General features: G+C 42.8%; 1 protein-coding gene across 5 annotated transcripts in view; it reads left to right on the top strand.

Moving 5' to 3' along the window:
- Nucleotides 1-25,921, top strand: part of rbm33a (RNA binding motif protein 33a) — a 203,636-nt gene that overhangs the window by 13,935 nt on the left and 163,780 nt on the right. For all 5 annotated transcript variants that reach the window (XM_070881642.1, XM_070881644.1, XM_070881643.1 and 2 more), the window contains exon 3: nucleotides 23,432-23,480. In XM_070881642.1, coding sequence (XP_070737743.1) covers nucleotides 23,432-23,480 — 49 coding nt within the window. The remainder of the gene's footprint in view (nucleotides 1-23,431; nucleotides 23,481-25,921) is intronic.

The raw sequence follows: 25,921 nt of genomic DNA, 5'->3' as shown, positions 1-25,921 counted from the left end.
AAACAACAATTAGATAATGACCAGATTATTTTAGTGTCTTAAATAAAATACAATTTTATTGGACAGGTGACCAAAAGCTTTGTCATAGTGGTAGGTTTTAAGGAGCGTCTTAAAGTAGGACAGAGAGGTGGAGAGATTTAGGGATAGAATTCCAGAGCTTGGGCATGGCTGCCAATGGAAGGGCAAAGTAAATGGATGCACAGGAGGCCAGAATTGGAGAAACACCGAGCTCTCGGAGGGTTATAAGGCTGGAGGAGGTTACAGGAATGATTGTGGGGACAAGGATGTTGGGATTTGACTGCACGGACAAGAATTTTAAATTTGAGGCGTTTCTGGACCGGGAGCGAATGTAAGTCAGTGAGCACAGGGGTGATGGATAAATTGGACTTAGTGAGAGTCAGGATACAGTAGCAGAGCTTTGGAAATTTACGGAGGGTGTAAGATATTATACTAGTGGAGGTTCCATGACACAAGGCACGTTGGTGAATATGGTCTCTGTTACTTGTGTCTCTTGCCTTTGTGATTCTTTCTCTTTTCCTCTTCTTTTTGGGTGGAAGGTGTTGCGTGGTGTGGTGAGGAAAGAAGCTGCCAAGACTAGTGGGGAAAATGTGAACTGCAGGCCAGAGTGGCTCCCTTCCCATCTCCACCGCATTACTCCCAATTGTGTCTCATACTTCTTCACCTTCCTACCACCAATTGGAGCTAGGCCATTTAGAAGTGAATTCAGGAAGGACTTTTTCACAGAAATGGCAGTAGAAATCTGAAACACCCCCCCAAAATGTTGTGAATGCTGAGTCAATTAAAATTTTAAAGTCAGCGATTGATAGATTTTTGCTACATAAGGGTATCAAGGTATATGGTGCCACAGCAGGGAAATGGAGTTGAGATACAGATTAGCCATGATCAAATAGAATGGCACTACAGACTTGAGGAGTTGAATGGCTTATTCCTGTTTTAGATGGGGTTTATATTGGTTTGTTGAAGTTTTGCATCATAATGCAAATGGGCTTCATTTTAAGGGTTGTCTTAATACAACTGATGTGCCGTTGAAATTCTGAAAGTTGAATTTCATTATGCTTTATATTCAGAGTCTATTGATTTACACCAATTATGGAGCAATTGTGAGAACTGCAAACTAATCTTCAAAGACTGAATCTTAGTGAATGCTTATGTTGAGAAAATCTACAACAATATAGCCGTGTCTGTTAAAGCACTCTTATACAGGTGGTTGGGTTCTATGTGCAAACAGTACAAGTTTATGCTGCTAAATTGAACTCCCTTTTTGTGAGTCTAAATTCTGCCAGGGACCTAAGGTTATCCTTATTAGGCGGGAAATTGATGGGATTGAAGTATGATAAACCTCTTGGGGCCTGATAGTCTGCATCCCAGAGTACTTAAGGAAGTGGCCCTAGAAATAATGGATGCATTGGTGATTATTTTCCAACAGTCTATTGACTCTGGATCAGTTCTTATGGACTGGAGGGTAGCTAATGTAACACCACTTTTTAAAAAAAAATGAGGGAGAGAGAAAACGGGTAATTATAGACCGGTTAGCCTGACATCAGTAGTGAGGAAAATGTTGGAATCAATTATTCAAGATGAAATAACAACGGATTTGGAAAGCAGTGACAGGATCGGTCCAAGTCAGCATGGATTTATGAAAGGGAAATCATGCTTGACAAATCTTCTGAAATTTTTTGAGGATGTGACGAGTAGAGTGGACAAGGGAGAACCAGTGGATGTGGTGTATTTGGACTTTCAAAAGGCCTTTGACAAGGTCCCACACAAGAGATTGGTGTGCAAAATTAAAGCACATGGTATTTGGGATAATGTACTGGCGTGGATAGAGAACTGGTTGGCAGACAGGAAGCAGAGAGTCGGGATAAAGGGGTCCTTTTCAGAATGGCAGGCAGTGACTAGTGGAATGCCGCAGGGCACAGTGCTGGGACCCCAGCTATTTACAACATACATTAATGATTTAGATGAAGGAATTGAGTGTAATATCTCCAAATTTGCAGATGACACTAAACTGGGTGGCGGTGTAAGCTATGAGGAGGACGCTAAGAAGCTGCAAGGTGATTTGGACAGATTAGGTGAGTGGGCAAATGCATGGCAGATGCAGTATAATCTCAGAGATTATCCACTTTGGTGGCAAAAACACGAAAGCAGAATATTATCTGAATGGCGGCAGATTAGGAAAAGGGGAGGTGCAATGAGACCTGGGTGTCAGGGGTACATCAGTCATTGAAAGTTGGCAGGCAGGTACAGCAGGCGGTGAAGAAGGCAAATGGTATGTTGGCCTTCATAGCTAGGGGATTTGAGTATAGGAGCAGGGAGGTCTTACTGCAGTTGTACAGGGCTTTGGTGAGGCCTCACCTGGAATAGCGTGTTCAGTTTTGGTCTCCTAATCTGAGGAAGGACGTTCTTGCTATTGAGGGAGTACAGCGAAGGTTCACCAGACTGATTCCGGGGATGGCTGGACTGACATATGAGGAGAGACTGGATCGACTGGGCCTTTATTCACTGGAGTTTAGAAGAATGAGAGGGGATCTCATAGAAACATTAAAAATTCTGATGGAACTGGACAGGTTAGATGCAGGAAGAATGTTCCCGATGTTGGGGAAGTCCAGAACCAGGGTACACATTCTAAGGATAAGGGGTAAGCCATTTAGGACTGAGATGAGGAGAAACTTCTTCACTCAGAGAGTTGTTAACCTGTGGAATTCCCTGCTGCAGAGAATTGTTGACGCCAGTTCGTTAGATATATTCAAGAGGGAGTTAGATTTGGTCCTTACGGCTAAAGGGATCAAGGGGTATGGAGAGAAAGCAGGAAAGGGGTACTGAGGTGAATGATCAGCCATGATCTTATTGAATGGTGCTTCAGGCTCGAAGTGCCGAATGGCCTACTCCTGCACCTATTTTCTATGTTTCTTTCAGGGAGAACCAGATCACTGACCTCTGTCGCCCTAGAATCCGAACAATAAAAGTGGCTTTTGATACTGTTGAAGTAGTCGTTCGTACTTGCGTCGTCAATGAGGTCATCTAAGCAAGTTTAAGAGCTTACAGTTGTGTCCAATGCTGCAACTTACTCATCATTGTGAATATAACTGTCTAGTTGAATTATGCAAAGATGACAATCACTGCAAAGCTAGGTGTAGGGCAGTTTATAGTGAATTTATTTGCATGTAATATTTTGTTTCTGTCTACTTACTGGGTTGTGGAGTGGCATTAAGTCATGGGAGCTGCCTAATTTTTGGCACTAACTTCTCAAGGGATTACTATCTTAGTCCTCCTGTTTGATTTTAAGTGGAATATTTCAGTTGGTTTAGGTCTGAAAATATTCAGGCATCGAGCTGTGTATTTTATAATTGGTGTCTTGGCTGTAGTCTTTTGAAATGTGATTATAATGACCTAAGTATTGCATGCTAAAGTCATGGTTTAATGAGTCTGCAACATACCTAACTTCATTGAATGTAACGGAAACTTAAATGAACTGCAAATATTAGTTTAGTTTCCATTAGTTATAGCAGCACAATCCGGTCAGAATCAGCAGCGAAGATCGTGGAATATAAAATGCAAATGAGCTGCGCCCTAAACCACTTGTGCTTGTATTTTCCATGATCTTTTACGCTGGTCCACAAATCACTTCATCTGAAGCAGGCCCTGCCCACAACTTGCCACACGCTTGGGTCGAAATTGCAGGGTAACGAGCAAATTTCCCGTCAAGCTGCATACCGCTCTGGAGGTCCCGTGCAGGCTGCTCACGGGCTTTTCAATGTAAATCATAGAATCAGAAATTTACAGCATGGAAGGAGGCCATTTCGGCCCATCGTGTCCGCACCGGCCGACAGAGCTGCCCAGCCTAATCCCACTTTCCAGCTCTTGGTCCGTAGACCTGTCGGTTACGGCACTTCAAGCGCACATCCAAATATCTTTTAAATGTGGTGAGAGTTTCTGCCTCTACCACCCTTTCAGGCATTTCCAGACCCCCACCATCCTCTAGGTGAAGAAATTTCTCCTCAAATCTCCTCTAAACCTTCTATCGATTACTTTAAATCTATGCCCTCTGGTTATTGACCCCTCTGCTAAGGGAAATAGGTCCTTCCTATGCACTCTATCTAGGCCCCTCATAATTTTATATACTTCAATAAGGTCTTCCCTCATCGTCCTCTGTTCCAAAGAAAACTACCCCAGCCTATCCAATATTTAGTCATAGCTAAGATGCTCCAGTCCAGGCAACATCCTCGTAATTCTCCTCTGTACCCTATCTTGTGCAACCACATTTTTCCTGTAATGCGGTGACCAGAACTGCATGCAGTACTCTAGTTGTGGTAGAACTAGTGTTTTATACAGTTCAAGCATAAACCTCCCTGCTCTTGTATTCTATGCCTCGGCTAATAAAGGCAAGTATTCCATATGTCTTCTTGACTACCTCATCTACCTGACTTGTTACCTTCATGGATCTGTGGACATGCACTCCAAGGTCCCTTTGTTCCTCTACATTTCTCAGTGTCCAACCATTTAATGTGTATTCCCTTGCCTTGTTAGCCCTCCGCACATGCATTACCTCAAACTTCTCCAGATTGAATTCCATTTGCCACTGTGTGATATCTTCCTGTAGTCCACAGCTTTCTGCTTCATTATCAACCACACAGCTTATTTTAGTGTCATCTGCAAACTTCTCAATCATACCCCTTACATTCAAGTCTAAATCATTGATGTATACCACAAAAAGCAATGGACCTCGTACTGAGCCCTGCGGAACCCCACTGGAAACAGCCTTCCAGTCACAAAAACACCCATGAACACCCTTTGCTTCCTGCCTCTGAGGCAATATTGGATCCAACTTGCCATTTTGCCTTAGATCCCATGGGCTTTTATTTTCGTGACCAGTCTGCCATGTGGGACCTTATCAAAAGCCTTTCTAAAATCCATATACATGACATCAAATGCACTACCCTCATCGATCCTCCTTGTTACCTCCTCAAACAATTCAATCAAGTTAGTCAGACATGACCCTCCCATAACAAATCTGCGCTGACTGTCCTTGATTAATCCCTATCTTTCTAAATGAAGATTAATCCTGTCCCTCAGAATTTTTTCCAATAATTTTCCCACCACCGAGGTTAGGCTGACTGGCCTGTAACTACTCGGTCTATCCCTTTCTCTGTTTTTAAGCAACGTTAGCAGTCCTCTGGCACCATACCCCTGTAGCCAGAAAGGATTGGAAAATCATGGTCAGAGCCTCCGCTATTTCCTCTCTTGATTCTCTTAACCGCCTGGGATACCTTGCATCCGGGCCTGGGGATAAATAACCGCGCATGCGCAAAAAATTGAATCAACCGCACAGCCAGTTAAAGACCATGCGCACCTAAAAAAATAAAAAAAAAGACCGGAATCATCGTTGCCCAGTTTCTGCAATTTCCGCCCGTTTGGGAGAGGTCGTCAGATTGGGGATTTTTTTTTTCGCTGCACAGATACCGGTGGGTAATTCGCACACTGCTCAGATTGAAGTAAGTTACTGCTTTTAAAAGTTATGCATGGATTTAAATTAATTTTAACTTAATAATCAGATCAATGCTCTGAAGGCAGGGCTCATGGCAGTAAAAGATTTGTAGAAAGAGAGAGAAAAAGTGTCCTCACCGTTTGATCTTCAGCCTCACTCTGAAGGATTTTTTTCCCCTAGTGGCTTTTATAGGACCCCTCATCTAAACTTGAGGCCTGATTGGCTCTGCTCCCAGCTGCTGATCGATTTACGCTTGTCTATGCTGCTGTTATATGGATTCAGGGAAATTTTAAATTTGAAAATATACAAATTGGTTTGGGAAGGAACTTGAAGCATAACTTCAAATCGAAAAAAAACATAATTTAAAACACATTTGACACAATTTCCCAGTTGTGACCAAAGTGGAAGATTTGGATCGATTTGAAGCTAAAAACAAATAACAGAAGAGTTCAGAGAGACCAAGGTTGTAGTGAAGCGAAAGAGAGGTTAGAAGCTAGAGTGAAAAAAGAACTAGCTTTTTCTTGCATACAATTTCACTCCTGGTTTTAATTGTAGGCTCAAGTTTCTCGGCAAAGTGTTTTGGGATATTTGGGTCCAGAGGCTAAGATGACAAATAAGCTGTTAGCTTAATGATTTGCCGTCGATAATAGCAACGTCTCTATCTAAGGTCGCAGAAGTAGATTTGTGAACTGACCTTTTATGATGCAAGTGCAGTCAGGGCGGCTTGTTATCACTTGCAAGTGATGTTCAGGTTTTTAAAAGTATAAAATGGTAATACTCAGCAGATCTCACAACATGGAGTAACTGGAAATTTTCCACTAATTATGCAAGTGCAGTTTTTAGTTATGCTGGATTTAGATCAACAACTTGAGCCAAACACAGTGGGCTGTTTTCACTTGTTCTAGTGTGACTTTTTGGCCATAAGAATTTCATAAGAATTCAGAGCTCCATGTTGTAAGATCTGTTAACTTAGTATTATCGTTTTGTATTTTTAAAAACCTGAAAGCCACTTTTGAGTGCAAGTGATACCCAGCTGCCCTGACTGCACTTGCATCAAAAAAGCAGGTCGGTTCACAAATCCACTTGTGCAACTTTGTAGTAGTTTATAATGAAGTTTTCAGTATAGCACTGTATTGTTTTCAAAAAGTAATGCTTTCACTTGAACAGGGAATCTATTTCCCTCCCTGCCCCCGCCCCCCCCAGCATCACTACCCTCAAGGCTAATGAGGAACCAGACTTTCAATCCGAGTTTTGCTTTGTTTACCTGATTACACAATGGATACCTGAGAGCAATTACAAGATCAGTTACGCTGGAGAGATTTGATGATGCCAAACAGCTAAATTTAGACGGTATTAATCTAATTGAAGGGATCCGATGATGTCAAACTTGCGCAATTTATGATGCATTCACACATCAGCTTCATTGTCGCAGCAAAGTGGTTTAGGCTGTACAGAAACATTGAATTTGGTGTGTTGGTGGAAATTTGGGCCTGTGATCTGAGTGGATTGTACTGGAGCTGTTTAAGTGAAATCCCTCAGAGCTGGTAGTTGCAAATCGCGTGTAAATGTGGTCTTCTGCAGTTCAGCTTCAGAAGTGCGCAGTAGGGTGAGGGCAAAACTGGAATGTTTCCAGCAAGTATATATTTAAGCAAAAATCTTTTGTAGTTGGTTGTCCCTTCTGCGGCTGATGTAGGAAATGTTTTTAATTGCTGCTGAATTTTACGGGCTGTCATGTGTGTACATTTCTTGTAAATCATCACACGCATCATGATGGAAGGACGTCACGTTTTTATAGCATTTAAACCCACGAAGTCAAATTAGTTATTGGAAGAGACAGTATCAGTCGGTGCTCTAAACCCCAATTGAACTTGAGGGATTTGCTTTCAGTTTGTTTGGTGCAGTATAAGTACACCGTGAGTCATCTGTGCATGAGATTAGCCCTGAAGTTGTTGTACATTTATATAGATAGTTTCAATTCTTCTGCTGTGCTTTCTATTGATGCTAGTAGCAGCTGTCAGTGCCAGCAATTGACCATTTGCTTCCTGTCCTTGATGCATGGTGTCCAAATAAAAAAATTAACAAGTGAGCAATTACTGCAATTTTGTTATAAAATCTGTAATTACTTAATTAAAAAATCTCGTCTATTATTATTGATGTGCTCCTGTAATCACTGAATTTAACCTTTGGTTTCTCAATATGCCAGATCGTATTTCACCCAATGTCATCTGTGAAATGTAAATGTTCCAGAGAACATGCAATTGTTGTCTGCTTAATCAGCCCATAGCAGGAGTATTGATCATATTCAAATCAACTTTTGCCAAAAACGTAATTGGAGATCTGATGGCATAACAGACAAATAGACTCTCTGGTGCGGCATTGAACCACACAGACTAGGAAGATCCCAGGATTGATGCCTGCTCTGAGTTAGTTGATTTCACTTGGAGGAGCAATTGGAGGAGCAATTCCTGATAATTGATCAGGACCACTGGGTTAGGGAAGCGGGAAGTCCAGCAGATTGCTACTGATTGCAATGCATTGTCCCCCTACTGCAAATTATGTATGTATAATCGGATGAGGATTGGACTGGGTTGTGCTGCACTGTAATGCCCTCCTAGTTGAATAACTTGGTGACAGTCACAGTTCAGGTCCACATTTGGGTGAGGTGTTGGAAGATGCCTGGCACTAATGGAAATGTTTCCTAACATGAGCTGATGCTTTCAGTAGAGTATAATATTGCACAAGAAGAAGAAAAATTGATGCGTTACCAGGGACCGACATAGGGTGAAGTACTTGGTGTCAGCCTTGGCTCATTCTTCTCTCTGAGTCAGAGATCATGGATTCATGCCCAACACTAGAATATAATCTGAACATCTAAACTGACACTCCAGCGCAGTACTGACGGAGTGCTGCACTGTCAGAAGAAACACTGTCTTACGGATGAGATGTTGCACCAAGGCCTGTCCGCCCTCCCTGGTGGATATGAAAGATCCCATAGCATTATTTGACTAAGACGTGGGGAATTCTCATGATATGGCCAACATTAAAGCAAATTAACTGGCAATTTTTTACTGCTGTTTGTGGATCTGTACTGTGCACAAATTGACTGCCATGTTGTCTGCATTACAATAATGACTACATTTTAAAAAAGCACTTCATTGGCTGCAAAGCACTTTAGGACACTCTGAAAATGTGAAATGTGCTCCAATATTTGTTTCTAATAGTATAAGTGTATATTGTATCTATCCATTGCTCTACAAAAACTTCGGTTCGAATGAGTGAAAATTGATCATTGCTGCAAACCTGTTCAATGATAGAAATTTTATTACAACTTTCTTTCCTCATCAGGAACTTCTTAAACTGTTTTGTTACTGTATCAGCAATTCAGCTGGGCACTTGGGGTGGGGGACGGTCAAGGAAGAGGAGAGAACTGTTATTGGAAGGGGGGGACGTGGGAGGAGAGAATTATTTTGGAATTATTTTATAATGGCAGTAATTGTATCCCTGTTTGGTTGGAAGGATTGCAAAAGAACCTTTGTAGAATTAGAAGGTTGCTATTCCCGATGTACCCTGGAAGCCCTCAATGTGGACCAGTACCTCTAATTCTTAATCAAATAAATAGAAACTAGTAGACAAAAAATGCAAGGGACTTCTGCTTAACTGTTGAACAATAAACCATGTGCAGATGAGAGCATGAAGAATGAGGGAAATGTTTCCCCCCCCCCACCCCTCCAGTATTCTCTCAATTTCTTCTCCCCTTTCCAAAGTGCTGACTTGCTCAGCCTGAAACCCTCTTGGTATCTCACCCAAGATCCATTTTGGATGTTTGAATCTAAAATGAGTGTAAGTGGGATATCACACATGAGTCACACGAGCAATTTTCAGCAGGAGTCAATGGGGAGTAATTGAGAGCAGGAACTTTATTTGGTAGTTTCCATCACCAGCTTAGAGGTGTAGAGGCAAATTATACAAACTGGTGCTCTGGTTGACATCGGGTTAACTCAGCAGTGACTTGGAACTCTGTTGTAGAGTTAATGTCGCCAGAACCTTTTTTCACTGTGCCACTGAGGAATTGTAACTGGCTTTCTTAAATGAACTATTTAGGCAAAATATTTCTGTATTTTTCTACTCCTTATTCATCTATTTTCTTTAAAAGATGAAAAGTGCAGAACATCCACCAAGATCGAGTAAAAGAGAACATGGTAAATTAGGAGCAGTGATTGGGTGATGCCAAGTGTGGGTTATAAAAAAAAACAGAAGATTGTAGCAGGAATGAAAGATTGAGAGGATAAAAAGTTCTACAGTTTTAAGGCCCAAGGCAAAAATGAGTTAGAGTAGGAAACTAATGAATCATGAATTCTACATAGTGGAGCATTAGAAAGAAGAAGGGTGTGTAATTGGAGCTGAGAAGGAGGAAGCTTGGAGATACTGACTATGGGCTAGATTTTCCCCAACAAGTTTTGTTGGCGCACTGACTTCAAGCACGCTGACTTTGCGCACTGGAAACGGCGCCGGCAAAAACCCGCCCCATCCTGGCCGCTGCGTGCAGTCCCTGGAGTCCTGGCATGGCGTCTATGTTAAAGTGGGGGACGGAGCCAAATGCCTGTGCCGAAAACACTGCCGGCACCTTCGTGCATGCGCAGTGGTGCTGGCTTCAACGTGCGCGCATGCGCAATAGACGGAAGATGGAAAGAAAACTTGGCTCCAGCAGTTGCAACTTCCCTCCCCTATCCCAGGCCGAATGGCCTTAGACTTAGGCTGGCTCGCTGCCTTTCTCGGGCAGACCTTCTCGGGTGGCTTGGCGGGCTCTTTCTACCCCCTCCCCCTCCCCCCCCCCCACATTAAATGCAACTCCAGCAGCTTCTTGGATGGCTCGGCGGCCCCCCCCCACATTAAACGCAATTCTAGCAGCTTCTCCGGTGGCTCGGCGGGATCTCCCTACCCCCCACATTAAATGCAACTCTAGCAGCTTCTTCTCGGGTGGCTCGGCAGGCTCTCTTCTCTCCCCTCCCTCCCCCCCGACACCGTGATTAAACGCGCTGCAGCTCCAGCAGCTGCAACTTCTCTGGTGCGTCTTCCATCACTATCCAAGGCCGAATGGCCTCACACACAGGCTGGCTGGCTGCCTTTCCCAGGCAGACTTTAAAGATAAGGTAGGATTTACTTATTTTTTAATTGTATTTGGTTTGAGCTTTTCCTTAATGTTTGCTGCTTGTATGTTGAGGTCCTCTCCAGTTCCCTTCCCTGCCCTATCCCTGCCGTAATGTCTGTTGAATGTGCACTGTTTTTTCTTAACTGCCCACAAGGTTTTTCAGAGCTGGCCACATACGCTGACCTAAGTGGATCTGGAGTACGTTTTTGCTGGTCAAAGTGGCATAAATGGCCCAAACTGACGCAAGTGTTTGGAAAAAAAACTGACCTAAAAAAAATCTTATGTAACTGACACTCTGGAGCAATTTTGGGGGGAAAAATGGCATTTTCTAACTTATGCCAGGAAAAAAAACTTACTCCAAAAAAATTGATGCAAGTCATGGCCAAAATTGGGCCCTATAATAGCATTGATAAAATAAAGACAAGGAGGATTGCACGAGAGAGGAGAGGCTAGAAGTGAGAAAAATTGATTGCTTATTAGATGATCAGTTTTTCTTGTGATCTTTTCAGGAAAGAAAGCGAGAAGAGTCTCCCCAATTATGAGTATTTCTCTTTTTGGATTTGGGGCTATATTGAGAATTATGATATAGTGATAGAAACGGTTACAATAGAGGAAACTGAATACAATTTGAGGTGAGAGGAGATTGAGGTGATCGGGTTTTTTGATGAGGTAACAGAGAGGGTTGAAGGCAATGCGGTTGATGCGGTGTACATGGATTTCCAAAAGGAGTTCGACAAAGTGCCACATAATAGGCTTGCCAGCAAAGTTGAAGCCGATTGAATACAAGGGACAGTGGCAGAATGGATACAAAATTGGAATCAGAATAGTGATGAACAGTTGTTTTTCGGACTCGACAGTGGTGTTCCCCAGGGGTCGGTACTTGAACTTTTCTTGATACATATTAATGACTTGGACTCTAGCAGCTTCTTCTCGGGTGGCTCGGCGGGCTCTCTTCTCTTGGACAGGGCACGATTTCAAAATTTGCAGATGGAAGTATAGTGAACAGTGAATAGGATAGTGCAGGCCATGATCCTTACTAACGGATTCATTACAGACCCAATCCACATCCGGACCGGGGTCAAACAGGACTGCGTTGTCGCTCCAACCCTCTCCTCAATCTTCCTCACCGCCATGCTCCACCTCACAATCAACAAGCTCCGCGCTGGAGTGGAACTAAACTACAGAACCAGTGGGAAGCTGTTTAACCTACACCGCCTCCAGGCCAGGTCCAAGATCACCCAATCTCTGTCGTTGAGCTGCAGTATGCGGACGACGCCTGCGTCTGTGCACATTCAGAGGCTGAACTCCAGGATATAGTCAATGTATTCACTGAGGCATATGAAAACATGGGCCTTAAGCTTAACATCCGTAAGACAAAGGTCCTCCGCCAGCCTCTCTCCACCGCACAACACTGCCCTCCAATCATCAAGATCCACAGCACGGGCCCTGGACAACGTGGACCATTTCCCATATCTCGGGAGCCTCTTGTTAACAAAGGCAGACCTTGATGTGGAGATTCAGCATCGCCTCCAGTGCGCCAGCGCAGTCTTTGGCCGTCTGAGGAAAAGAGTGTTTGAAGACCAGGCCCTCAAATCTACCATCAAACTCATGGTCTACAGGGCTGTAGTAATACCCGCCCTCCTGTATGGATCTGAGGCATGGAAGATATATAGAAGGCACCTCAAGATATATCACCAACGATGTCTCCAAGATCGTGCAAATTCCCTGGGAGGACAGGCGCACCAACATCAGTGTCATCGACCAGACTAACGCCCCCAGTATTGAAGCACTGACCACACTCGATCAGCTTCGTTGGGCAGGCCACATAGTTCGAATGCCAGATATGAGATTCCCTAAGCAAATGCTTTATGCGGAGCTCCATCATGGTAAACGAGTCAAAGGAGGACAGCGGAAATGTTACAAGGACACCCTCAAAGCCTCGCTGGTAAAGTGCAACATCCCCACTGACACCTGGGAGATCCTGGCCACAGACCGCCCGAGGTGGAGAAAGTCCATCCGGGAGGGTATTGAGCTCTTCGAGTCTCGGCGCAAAGAGCATGGAAAGGCCAAGCGCAGGCAGCGGAAGGAGCACGCGGCAAACCAGCCCCACCGACCCCTTCCCTCGACGAATGTCTGTCCCACCTGTAACAGGTCTGTGGCTCTCGTATCGGACTGTTCAGCCATCAAAGAACTCACTTTGGGAGTGGAAGCAAGTCCTCCTCGATTCCGAGGGACTGCCTATGATGATGATGAGGATAGTGATTGTCTTCAAGAGAACATAGGCTGGTGGAATGGGCGGACATGTGGCAGATGAAGTTTAACACACAAAAGTATAAAGTGATATATTTTGGTAGAAAGAACGAGGAGAGGAAATATAAACTAAAGGATACAATCCTAAAGGATGTGCCTGAACAGAGAGACCTGGGGTATATGTGCACAAATCGTTGAAGGTGGCCGGGCAAGTTGAGAACGCGGTTAAAAAAGCTTACGGGATCCTGGACTTTATGAATAGAGGCATAGAGTACAAAACATGGAAATTATGATGAACTTTTATAAAACACTGGTTCGGCCTATTGTGTCCAATTCTGGGCTCCGCACTTATGTGAAGACCTTGGAGAAAGTTCAGAAAAAATTTAGGGGAATGATTCCAGGGATGTAGGAGGGAGGGCGTTAAATTCTTGAGGCATTGGGACCGCTTCTGGGGGAGATGGGACCTGTACAAACCGGACGGGTTGCACCTCAACAGCACCGGAACCAATATCCTTGCGGGGAGTTTTGCTAGTGCTGTTCAGGAGAGTTTAAATTAGCTTGGCAGGGGGATGGGAACTTGAGAACAAATTCAATAGGGAAGGAAGCAAAGCAGAAATTGGATAGCAATTGTAAGAGAAATTTGGCATTAGGGGTACCAGCGGGACAAGGGTTCAAGTGCTGGTTCCTGCACCGACCCATAATGAGGTAAAAGGCCTCTCTTCGGCATTGTACCAAGGCTCCAGAAGTTACTAATTCAATAATATTCCGACAGGATACGATGTGAGAACCTAAACAGACATTGATAAGACCTTGCGAAGAGGCTCGAGGCAGACTCACGGGCACCAAGGAGAATCAACAAATTCTGACCTAATGAAGTAATTCTAGTCACGGCCTAAGGTGGTCATGAGGGTCTTGGCCTGTCAATCCAAAGTAGCACTGATGAGGTAGTCCAATTAGAGAAGTAGCACTGATAAGGTAGTCCAATTAGAGATCTAGGGAGGTCTTACCAGGGAACGGAGGGGTTTTTGAAATGTATAAAAGTTGTATGATTGTGCTGTTTGGAGAGCATCTCCACTCACAGGCGGCTGTGATGAGAAGTGTTCCCGGACGTTCGTAATAAAAGATCGTTCTACTTTGCCATCCGTCTCTGTCTGCTAACTTCGAGAATTGCTACGTGGGCTGGGGCGAGCGTCGACCCTCGATGTCAATGGGCCCGCTCGTGGGAGGAGAAGCCTTCCCATTTTCCCTTACAGCAAGAATTTAGAAAGCGAATCTGTAAGACCGAGGAAACAAGGGTTAGTAAGTACTGATCAAGGAGCTCTTCCTGTGCTAAATGGTATATACTTTAATGCAAGGAGTATAGCGAATAAGGCGGATGAGCTAAGAGCACAGGTAGACACCTGGGGGTAATGACATTATAGCCATTGCAGAGACATGGTTGAAAGAGGGGCAGGTTTGGCAGATCAATATTCCTGGTTACAGGATTTTTAGACAAGACAGCGGGACGGTGGGGGGAGCAGAGCGGGGGGGTGGTTGCGGTATTGATTAAATAAACGATTACAGTGGTGAGGAGGGATGATATGTTACAGGGATCATCAAATGAGGCCATATGGGTTGAATTGAAAAATAAAAAAGAGCGATCACACTGCTGGGCGTGTAGTATAGACCCCCAAACAGTGGGAGGGAGATAGAAGAGCAAATATGTAGGCTGTGAAGTCCAAAAACCATAGGGCAGTAATAGGGAATTTTAACTATCCTAATATTGATTGGGACAAATATAGTGCAAAAGATACATAGGGTGCAGATTTCTTGAATGCATTTTAAGAGAACTTTTTTAGTCAGTAACCAGTCCAACACGAGGGGGCGATTTTGGATCCAGTTTTGGAGAATGAAACTGGACAGGTTGAAGGGATATTAATGGGAGAGCACTTGGGTACCAGTGACCATAATTCAGTCAGATTCAAGTTAGTTATGGATAAGGACAAGGATGGACCTGGAATAAAAGTCCCAAATTGGGAAAAAGCTAACTTTGCTAAGTTGAAGATTGATTTGGCCACAGTAGACTGGAAACAGCTACTTGTGGGTAAATTAGTGTCGGAACAGTGGGAGGCATTCAAGGAGGAGATCCGGAAGGCTCAGGCTAAACATGTGCCTTAAAGAAAAAGGGTGGGAATAACAATTCTAGAGCCCCCTGGATGTCCAGGGACTGACTGGGGAGGATAAAGAAAAAAAGGGAAGCTTATGTCATATATCGACAGCTAAATACTATAGAATCTTTGGAGGAATATAGAAAGTTCAGAGGTAAAATTAAAAAGGATATTAGGAATGCTAAGAGAGAGCATGACAAATTCTTGCTAGTAAAATCAAGGAAAACCCAAAGATGTTCTATAAATATATTAAGAGCAAGAGGGTAACTAAAGAAAGGGTGGGGCCTATTAGAGACCATGAGGGTAATCTGTGTGTGGAGGCGGGAGATGTCGGTATGGTTCTTGATGATTACTTTGCTTCTGTTTTCACAAAGGAAAGAGGCAATGCAGATACTGCCATCGAGGAGGAGTGTGATATTCTGGAGGAAATAAACATAGTGAGAGAGGAGGTATTAAGGCGTTTAGCAGCTTTGAAAGTAGATAAGCCCCCAGGCCCGGATGAAATACATCCCACGCTATTGACAGAAGTAAAAGAAGAAATAGCAGAGGCCTTGACCATCATTTTCCAGTCCTCTTTGAATTTGGGCATGGTGCTGGAGGACTGCTAATATAGTCCGCTTGTTTAACAAGGGAGAAAAGGTATAGGCTGAGTAATTACAGGCCTGTCAGCCTAACCTCATTGGTGGGAAAATTATTGGAAAATATCCTGAAGGACAGGATAAATCTCCATTTGGAAAGTCAAGGATTAATTAGGGACAGTCAGCACGGATTTGTTGAGGGAAGATCGTGTTTGACTAACCTGATTGAATTTTTTCAGGACGTAACCAAGAGGGTCGATGAAGGTAGTGTGTACAATGTAGTGTATATGGACTTTAGCAAAGCTTTTGATAATGTCCCACATTGTAGACTGGTCACGAAGGTTAAAGCCCATGGGATCCAGGGCTAATTGGATCCATAATTGGCTTAGAAGTAGGAAACAAAGGGTAATGGTTGATGTTTTAGTGACTGGAAGGGTGTTTCCAGTGGGGTTCCACAGGGCTTACTAATGGGTCCCTTGCTTTTTGTGGTATACATCAATGATTTAGATTTGAATATAGGGAGTATGATTAAGAAGTTTGCAGATGACACTCCTGAACTAGTTTCGATCGCCTGGATGGGTCGGAGAAGAATTTTCCCAGATTTTAGTATTTGCCTCTCCCAGGCGATCACATGGCTCCGATTGGGGTGGTGTGTCGACTGTTTCGATGTAAGGGGTGATACAGTTGTGTGCGGCGGACTGGTTGGGCTGGGTGCTCTTCACATTTCCTTTATTGTTCATATGTAACCTTAAGGACTGCTGACCGAGGGCTGTGTGGCGCTTTGTCGGCTGGCACGGACACGATGGGTGGAAATGGCCGCCTCCTGAGCTGTAAATTTCTATGTTTCCATGAGGAACTTCAGTTACATGGATAGACCGGAGAAGCTGGAGTTGTTCTCCTTCAAGCAGAGACGGTTGAGAGGAGATTTGATAGAGGTGCTCAAAATCATGAGGGGTCTGGACAGAGCAGATCGAGGAGAAACTGTTCCCATTGGCAGAAGGGTCGAGAACCAGAGGACACAGATTGAAGGTGATTAGCAAAAGAACCAAAGGCGTCATAAGAAAAAAACCTTTTTACACAGCGAGTGGTTTGGATCTGGAATGCACTGTCTGAAAGGGGGTGGAGGCAGACTCAATCACTGATTTCAAAAGGGAGTTGGATAAATACCTGAAAGAAAAAAAATTGCAGGACTACGGGGAAAGGGTGGGGGAGTAGAACCAGCTGAGGTGCCCTTGCAGAGAGCTGGCACGGGCTTGACGTGCCGAATGGCCTTCCATGTTGTGACCATTCTATGATTCTAAGTGAAGAATGTTGATAGTTGAAAGAGCAAGGGTAGAAATATTCACGGTGAGGTGGTGGGTTAGATTTGAAAACCTCGAACACTGCATGAAGAAATAAAACAAGAAATTGATTGTCCCATTGAAAGGTATGGAAGAAATCAAGATGCAGTGATTAAGCTATTGTAAAACAAGTGGATTAGAGGTTGTGAGCACTGAGGGTGTGCAATATGAAGAAAACACATGAATGTAAAGTGGGACCATTAGCAAATGATGTGGATAGGAATTGTGGATAATTGGAGGACATTGTGAAGCAGTGAAGTGGGAGAGAGGAGGACAGAATGAAGTCCTGAGTTAATCGGGAAATAAGTCAGAGGATGAACCATTTGAGCAGAAACTCGACCAGGCCAACATCCCCAGCATTGAAGCACTGACCACACTTGATCAGCTCCGCTGGGCAGGCCACATTGTCCGCAAGCCAGACACGAGATTCCCAAAGCAAGCGCTCTACTCGGAACTCCTTCACGGCAAACAAGCTAAAGGTGGCAGAGAAAAAGTTACAAGGACACCCTCAAAGCCTCCCTGATAAAGTGCAACATCTGCACTGATACCTGGGAGTCGCTGGCCAAAGACCGCCCTATGTGGAGGAAGTGCATCCGGGAGGACACTGAGCACCTCGAGTCTCATTGCCAAGAGCATGCAGAAATCAAGCGCAGGCAGCGGAAAGAGCTTGCGGCAAACCTGTCCCACCCACCCTTTCCCCCAATGTCTTATCTGTCCCAGCTGTGACGGGGACTGTGGTTCTCGTATTGGACTGTTCAGCCACCTAAGGACTCATATTTTTTTTTTAAAGAGTGGAAGCAAGTCTTCCTTGATTCCGAGGGACTGCCCATGATGATGAGATAACCATGAACCTAACTTTGTTAGCGCACTATATGATGGTAATTTGTTTAGAAGTCCAGAATGCCAGACCCTGGCAAATGCTTTGGTAATGACCCCCACAATGGCATTTACCTAAATTTTGAAGTGCAGAATTTTAGATCTACATTACATGGGTAACAAGATCACCAGCAGAACCGACCTACCAAAATGGCGATCATGGATTCGGCTGGAACTTTCAATGTAATGGACAATTTGATTATTAACACAGCTTCCATTATAGGGCAGTAGCGAGAAAGGCAAGAGGGAATTACTTAAGGTTATGGTGAGTAAGCAAGTTTCCAATGAAAAGGGTGGATGGCTAGGAATTAAGAGATTGAAGAGACTGCATCAAATAACGTAAATTTAGATGGGCGCACCGTGAGGTTAGTGGAAGGCAAAACTATCCTGACCAAAGTATTGGGAACCTCTAAAATGTCTTTTTGGAAGGTAGAGGGTAGGAATTCTCAGTGATGTGGGCCATAATGATTGAACTGGATGGAGTGAGGTTTTTTTCTAACCAAAATGAGATTATAGTTGGATTAGAAAAAATGTCACTTCCTTCTTTTGAAGCTGCACATCTGGATGGCGGAAGGATAGAAAGTAAGATTCACAGAAATTTTGGCAAGGGACCAGAAAGAATGTCTGATGGAGGACCAGGAAAACACAGCAACTTTTATTTATGGTGTACCTTATCACGGCTCTGAATTGTCCCAAAGTGCTTCAAAATGAATGAATGTGAAGTTGCTATTATGTGGGTAAACATGGCACCAACTTGTACGCAATAAATCATAGAATCGTAGAAACTTATGGCACAGAAGGAGGTCCATCGTGTCTGCACTGGTTGAAAAAGTTCTATCCAGTCTAATAAAGTCCTGCAAACACACATTAAGGTGGAGAAATTGGCCAGCCTTGTGCACGTTTTTCGGCGATATTTCGCCTTTTTTGCCGGTTAAAGGTACTCTCCTAAATTGACCAAAGTTAACGAATGGCAGTTTTGAAATATCGTCAAAGTGGATCGACGACGTGCCATGCCCCAAAAAAGGCACTGTTTAAAATTGGCCGTTCGGCGAACCCGTACTCGGTGGGAAAAAAACGCCTGAGAAAAGCCTGCATTGAAGCCCCAGAAACAGCGGTAGGTATGAAAAACTACAAAAAAGGTAAGTTGAAGTTTTGATTTTTTTAAATTCTTTTTCAGCGATTCATTAGTTAAGAGTATAGTGAATGTTTTCTGAATTTAAAAAAAATATATATTTTTTTGACTTCTCCCCTCCCAGGGTCTGTGTTTTTGGCACTGATAGGCTTCGGGCTAAAGTTGGCAAGGACCATGGTTTCCACCGCGAATCCTTGTGCAACGCCGATTTTTTTTTTTACTGTCGGATGCATTTTTTTGTGCAAATTTTAGCCCCTTAAAAAAAAAAGGCTAAATTTTTTGTGGTATTTTTTCCACAAAAACTGAATTTCTAACCCTCGGAGTTTTAAAAACTGTATTTTGCATATTCTGTTCAGACTTGTTATTAAAAGCACTGCATTTTTCATACTATTGGTAATATTCAATGCGAACTTGGCACCAAACAAAATAATTGCTTGTAAAGCAACCGCTCTGCATCCTTATAGTGCACATGTACACACAACTTGCATATATATTCAAAAAGGAGTTAGATGAGGTCCTTACTGCTAGGGGGATCAAGGGGTATGGCCAGAAAGCAGGAATGGGGTACTGAAGTTGAATGTTCAGCCATGAACTCATTGAATGGCGGTGCAGGCTAGAAGGGCCGAATGGCCTACTCCTGCACCTATTTTCTATGTTTCTATGTTTCTATACATATATCGAGCCCGTTGAAAATCTCTGCTCACCCTTCTGTACTGACTCTTCCAATTAATTATTCACTACTGCAGCTTTCCACCCCCTCCAGCTCATCTCATGGATATAGTTGCCAACTTTCAGCATTCTCTATAACTGGGATCGACACATGGAATTTTACCTGAGGGTAGAGTCTGATTAAATATTCAGTGATAAATTTTGTGCAACGTCTATCTTGGGTGAAAGGTAAAGGTAGAACCTGAATCTGTTTCATATCTGGAAAGCTTTCGATATTTGTGAAATAAAACAGAAAATGTTGGAAATATATAGTGGGTGAAACAGCATCTTAAAGAGGAAAGAATGATGCAGGCAGAAACTCTTTATTGATAATTTAGTGGTTTGGGCTAAGGTACACTGTGAGGGAAGCAGGGAAAGAGCTTTAATTTGCATTTAACCGATGTTGTATCTGATGTGAGCATGCTTAAAGTTGACACTGCGCTCAAAATGGGCTCTTTTGATAAAGTTGGGTTTAATTGTGGATTTGCACAAGTGAGCAAAGATCAAGTTGGCTTGGCAAGCTTCAGACCATTCAAAATGGCAGGTGCAATGGGCAGAATTTTTGTAATTGTCGGCAGAATGTTTATATGTGTCAGCAGAATGACGTGCTTAATGGAACTAAGATGTATATTCAACAGGAGGGGAAGAAATGGGTTGAAACCTTGCATGCCAGCTAGAACAGTGCTGCTCCGCAGAAAGCATTGACTAGCCACAGGCATGGCTACGGTGGCATCGTTTTAGCCACATGCATATAATTTTAGTAGAAAACGCGATACACACAATTCAGGTAAAAGTATTCCACGTGTATGTCAGATGATCGGGGATATGGGTAAATGAATGACAATGTTTGAGATCATTCGGAATGCCAATTAAGATTGCCAAGATAAAAACCGAGGTTTCTTCAGTTTTGTTTTTTATTTTTAGTGTTAAAAAAGGTGGGGAAATTGGACCTTTTTTTAAACAAAAAACCTGTGTAAAATTGTAGAAAATCATGAGGAAAAGCAAGCAAACAAGGTACAATCAAGCTAAATGAGAACCCACAATGATTTACACAGTTCATGGACAGCACTTATGGGATTTGGACTCTCACTTAACATCTATGTTTTTAAAATATTAAAAATAGAAATCAAGTTTATTGTGGCTCCAACTACATACCTACCACTATGATAGAATAATAATTAAAAATGATAAGTTAGTGGAAACAGTTGTAATCTTTCTTATCCATATATCTCCTCCTTTGGCTTGACGTCCATTTTGTATGATTACGCTTATGTGATGTGCCTGGAACATTTTTCTATGTTAAAGGCGCTATATAAATGTTCTACATTGTTGTAGTACACAATGCCTTGGTGTATGATCTGATTGGTTGAACCCTGTCTTAAGACTATCAGTATGGTAACTGTCAGTGCTACACTTACTCTATCCCCAGCTAGGTATGAAAAACAGACATTTGCTGCAGTGTAAAGAATATAGTCCTCACAGCAACGTATAAAATATCAGGTTACCTTTTTTTAAAAAAACAACTCTTAATTGCAATCTTCTTTTCTTTTCCAACCAAGAATTAGATGTGCAGATGTCTGTGCATTGCATCAGTGATATCGGCTTGGCATGTAGAGCCCAGTGGATACTCACGTCATGCATGCAATGCACAAGTATCTCTGGATCTGATTTTTGGGAAGAAAATTGAAAAGTTTGGTGTATTTCTCTCTCATTTAGGAGGGAATCAATTTTTAGTAGTTAACCATGATTTTTTATAGTGGAAATGTTTTTTTTTAATAACGTTATTCCTAGATACTAAATACTAGCCTGATCAGTAGTTGAGTAGTCATTGTTGATGGTGAACATTGAAGTCATCAAAAAATGATTTCAGTAGAGGAGATGTTAAAGGTAAAAGATTTTGCTTGACAAAATATTGATGAGTTCGAGTGAGGTGAGAGACAGACATTGCGATAAATTGATTCAAAGTAGGGATATCGGAATAAACATTACAACTGCACCTCCCTGAATCAGGCGTTGGAGTAGAAAGTGTAAGGGAAGTTGAAAGTGAGAGAGATCCAAAAGGTAAAACTTGGGTTTCACTGTAATGCTGTCATATTCGGCAGTGATTCAGTCCACAACTTTATTCAAGGAATCACTTAATCTATAAATACCACTCTGCTCCTCAAAGTTTGTAGATAGGTTTCAGCCGTTGCATATGTATGGTTAATTCTCATGCCATTTTTAATGATGAGAAATGGTTTTGTTTAACCTGAAGCCACGTGAAAGTAAAGATTGGAGTGCAGCATTGGACTGGATAAACTTTTGATTTCAACAGGTGAAAATTGGACAGGTTCTGCAACAGGTGGATGATCCGCCCCACCAGTTACCGCCCAGGCTATAAATTTGTAAATTTACTCTGCCCTGCCATTATGTGCACAGTGTTTTATAAAGAACATTTTTGCTTTATTTTGAGAGAATCTCTATAATTTGCTTGGTGCTGTTGCCTCTGATGCTCAGGAATGTATATAACTTGGATTGTTCACCTATTGTATGTGTTCCACCATAATGAAAGGACTGTGAAGTGGAATTACACTTATGTTTGTATCGTTATCTTGTCCTCCAATTTAACGTTAGATAGACCAAAACTATCTTCGGCCCACACCACACACCCTGTTCCTCGCCATTGATTCCATGTCTCTGCCTGGCCACTGTCTCTGGCTGAACGAGACTGTTTGCCACCTCTGCATCCTATTTGACCCTGAGCTGAGCACCCAAATACTCATATCCTCTCTATCACAAATACAGTATACTTCCACTTGTGTAACATCCCTTTCTCCATCCCTCCCTCAGCAGATTTGCTGCTGAAACAGTCATCCATGCCTATCCCAAACTCTGCTCGTATCCTAACCCCCATGAATTCCCGTTTTCCCATCATCCCCTGTGCTCACTGAACTACGTTGGCTTCTCATCCACCAACATCGTGATTTAAAATTCTCATCCTCAAGTTCAAATCCCTACTTGGTCTTGCTCCTTCTTATCTCTGTAACCATCTTCAGGCATACAATCCTCCAGGAACTCGCCGTTCCTCCAACTCTGGTTTCTTGTGCATCCCCCATTCCTTTCGCCCCCACCATTGACTGTCGAGCTGCCAGCTGTCTCGGCCCCAAGGTCTGCAAATCCTGTCCTAAATCTCTCTGCCTTGCTAGATCTCCTCCTTTTAAGATGCTCCTTAAAACCTACCTCTGACTAAGCTTTTAGTTGTTCATCCTAATATTTGGCTCGATGTCATTGTTTGTCTGATTACACCCATGAAGCACCTTGGGATGTTTCATTACATTAAAGGTTTCAATACAAGTTGTCTGGATCATACATGGAACTCTTTATGCAGAATGTCCCAACTTGTCTTTAATGAATTAAGTTTGTAGGCCATTTACGCCTTTTAAAAAAATTTAACTTTTCACAGTGAGTACATAATTTGCACTTTTATGTCTGCTTACTATTGTGTAAGTTTACTGACCATGAAAACTTGCATGAGGGTGTAACTTAATGTACCAGAATTTATTGAATATACATTTTTTTGTAATGTTAGTTGAATCAGAATATTAGCCGCTTAATAAATGCTGCTCTGCTAATGCATTAGAAATTTAACCATTTGAAACTAGATAACACAAAATAATAAATCTATAGTATGTATCTTTGCATAACTTTTCTTATAGCTGTGGTAAGTAAATGAAATTATAGACAATAATTACTGTGTCTTTCTTAGTGATCTTGAAGATGACTTGCTTAGTGATGACTGGGGATTGAGCAAAAAGGTAAGGTGAACAGAAAAGTTTTTGAGGTGGAACTTTTGAGTTCATTCGTTAGACTATTAATGTCCTTATTTCTCTCCCTTTTTGTATTTTTTTTTTGTATAATTAGTCACAAAACTAGCAAAAGATTCAATATTTGGACTGTTTTAAAAACCGGATCGATGCATAAACTTGCTCAAATATCTTAGTGGAGATGTACCTTTTAGTAAATGCACAGAATAGCAGCAGAAAGATGCTATAAGCTTGGTAATATTTTACATTAAAATGAGCAGTGCAGTATATAATGTAAAAGTTGTTGTATGGTAAGTGAGTGCTTGGAAAGACACATTTGGTAATCTATTTCTGCTATACATTGTACTGCACTTTGTGGCCCCAAGTTTCCACACGATAAAAAACGGGCGCCCCTCCGAGCTGGGCGCCCGTTTTTCGCGCCGGAAAAAAAAAAGCGCGATTCTGGAGCGCCCTGCAGCTCCATGTCTGCTTGGCGTGGAGCCTACCACTCGCGCCGATTTTGTAAGTGGGAGGGGGCGGGTACCATTTAAATTAGTTTTTTTTCCTGCCGGCAACCCTGCGCGTGCGCGTTGGAGCGTTTGCGCACGCGCAGTGTGAAGGAAACATTGGCACTCGGCCATTTTTGTAGTTCTTTGTAGCTGTTTAATTTTTGAACATTTTTTAATAAAAGCACATTGCCATCAGCACTGAGGCTTCTTGCAGCAGTGAGAAGGCTGCAGGAAGCCTCAGAAAGTTGAGGCAGCCGTCGGGAACCCCCCCCCCCGCCCCCCCCCGCGGGAACGAACGGCTGCCTCAACTTGTGAGGCTTCCTGCAGCATTCTCCCTGGCTGAAGCACTTTCACACAGGTAGGAAGATGGTTTATTTAATCTTTTCTTTGCTTATAAATTTTTATTCAGGTTGGATTTATTTGTATAATATTTGTATAAGTATAAATAAGGATTTATTATAGAATTTAATGACTTCCCTTCACCCCCCCCCCCCCCCCCCCCCCACCTCGTTCTGGACGCCTAATTTGTAACCTGCGCCTGATTTTTTAATGTGTGGACAAGGTTTTTTCAGTTCTACAAAAATCTTCACTTGCTCCATTTTAAGTTAGTTTGGAGTACGTTTTCACTGTGGAAACTTTGAAATCAGGCGTCAGTGGCCGGACACGCCCCCTTTTGAAAAAAGAGTTCTGTTCCAAAGTGAAACTGTTCCAACTGACTAGAATCGCAGAAAAAAAAATGTGGAGAATTGCGATTTCTAAGATAGTCCGTTCTCCACCAGTTGCTCCTAAAAATCAGGCGCAAATCATGTGGAAACTTGGGCCCTGTATGTTACTAGATGGAATAATACAATGTCCCTAGTTCACTCACTGATCGCTGGCTGCTGCATTTTGTTATTTGAGCAGTCAACGCACTTTCCCAAGTGAACGGAGAACAAATTGCTCTTGAATTTGCTGCAGATTTGATGAGGCGATTTACACTGGCATTTCTAAGCCCAACTTTTATTTCCTGGTTTTGAAGCCTTTGATGACATAATGTCAGTGTTTTGGGGATGCCCTTGATAGTGGCCTGCATTTTGAACCAGAGCTGCAGAATACAGTGCTTACACTGTTGCCTGAGTCTGCAGTTTATGTGTGAAACCCCCAGCTGCTGTTGGGTTCACGTCCAGTGTCCTGGTGCAATCCACAGTCAAATCTAAGATCATGCCCTCTAGTTCTAGTCTCCCCTATCAGTGGAAACATCCTCTCTGCATCCACCTTGTCAAGCTCCCTTGTAATCTTATACGTTTTGATAAGATCACCTCTCATTCTTCTGAATTCCAATGAGTAGAGGCCTAACCTACTCAACCTTTCCTCATAAGTCAATCCCCTCATTCCAGGAATCAACCTAGTGAACCTTCTCTGAACTGCCTCCAAAGAAAGTATATCATTTCATAAATATGGAAACCAAAACTGCACGTAATATTCCAGGTGTGACCTCACCAATACCCTGTATAACTGTAGCAAGACTTCCCTGCTTTTATACTCCATCCCCTTTGCAATAAAGGCCAAGATTCCATTGGCCTTCCTGATCGCTTGCTTTACCTGCATACTATTATTTTGTGTTTCATGCACAAGTACCGTCAGGTCCCGGTGTACTGCAGCACTTTGCAACCTTTGTTCATTTAAATAATAACTTGCTCTTTGATTTTTTTCTGCTAAAGTGCATGACCTCACACTTTCCAACATTATACTCCATCTGCCAAATCCCTTGGACCTGATGACTTGCATCTTAGGGTCTTAAAAGAAGTAGCGGCAGGGATTGTGGATGCATTGTTTAGCTTGTCTATGTCCTTTTGCAGATTTTTTATGTCCTCCTCACACACTGCTTTTCCTCCCATCTTCAGCAAACTTGGCTATGTTACACTCGGCCCCTTCTTCCAAGTCGTTAATATAGATTGTAAATAG

This window comes from Pristiophorus japonicus, chromosome 5 (genome assembly GCF_044704955.1).
Source record: "Pristiophorus japonicus isolate sPriJap1 chromosome 5, sPriJap1.hap1, whole genome shotgun sequence".
In the NCBI taxonomy this organism is placed as follows: domain Eukaryota; kingdom Metazoa; phylum Chordata; class Chondrichthyes; family Pristiophoridae; genus Pristiophorus; species Pristiophorus japonicus.
Note: the sequence above shows the minus strand (reverse complement) of the source record. Positions and strands in the feature narration are given on the sequence as shown.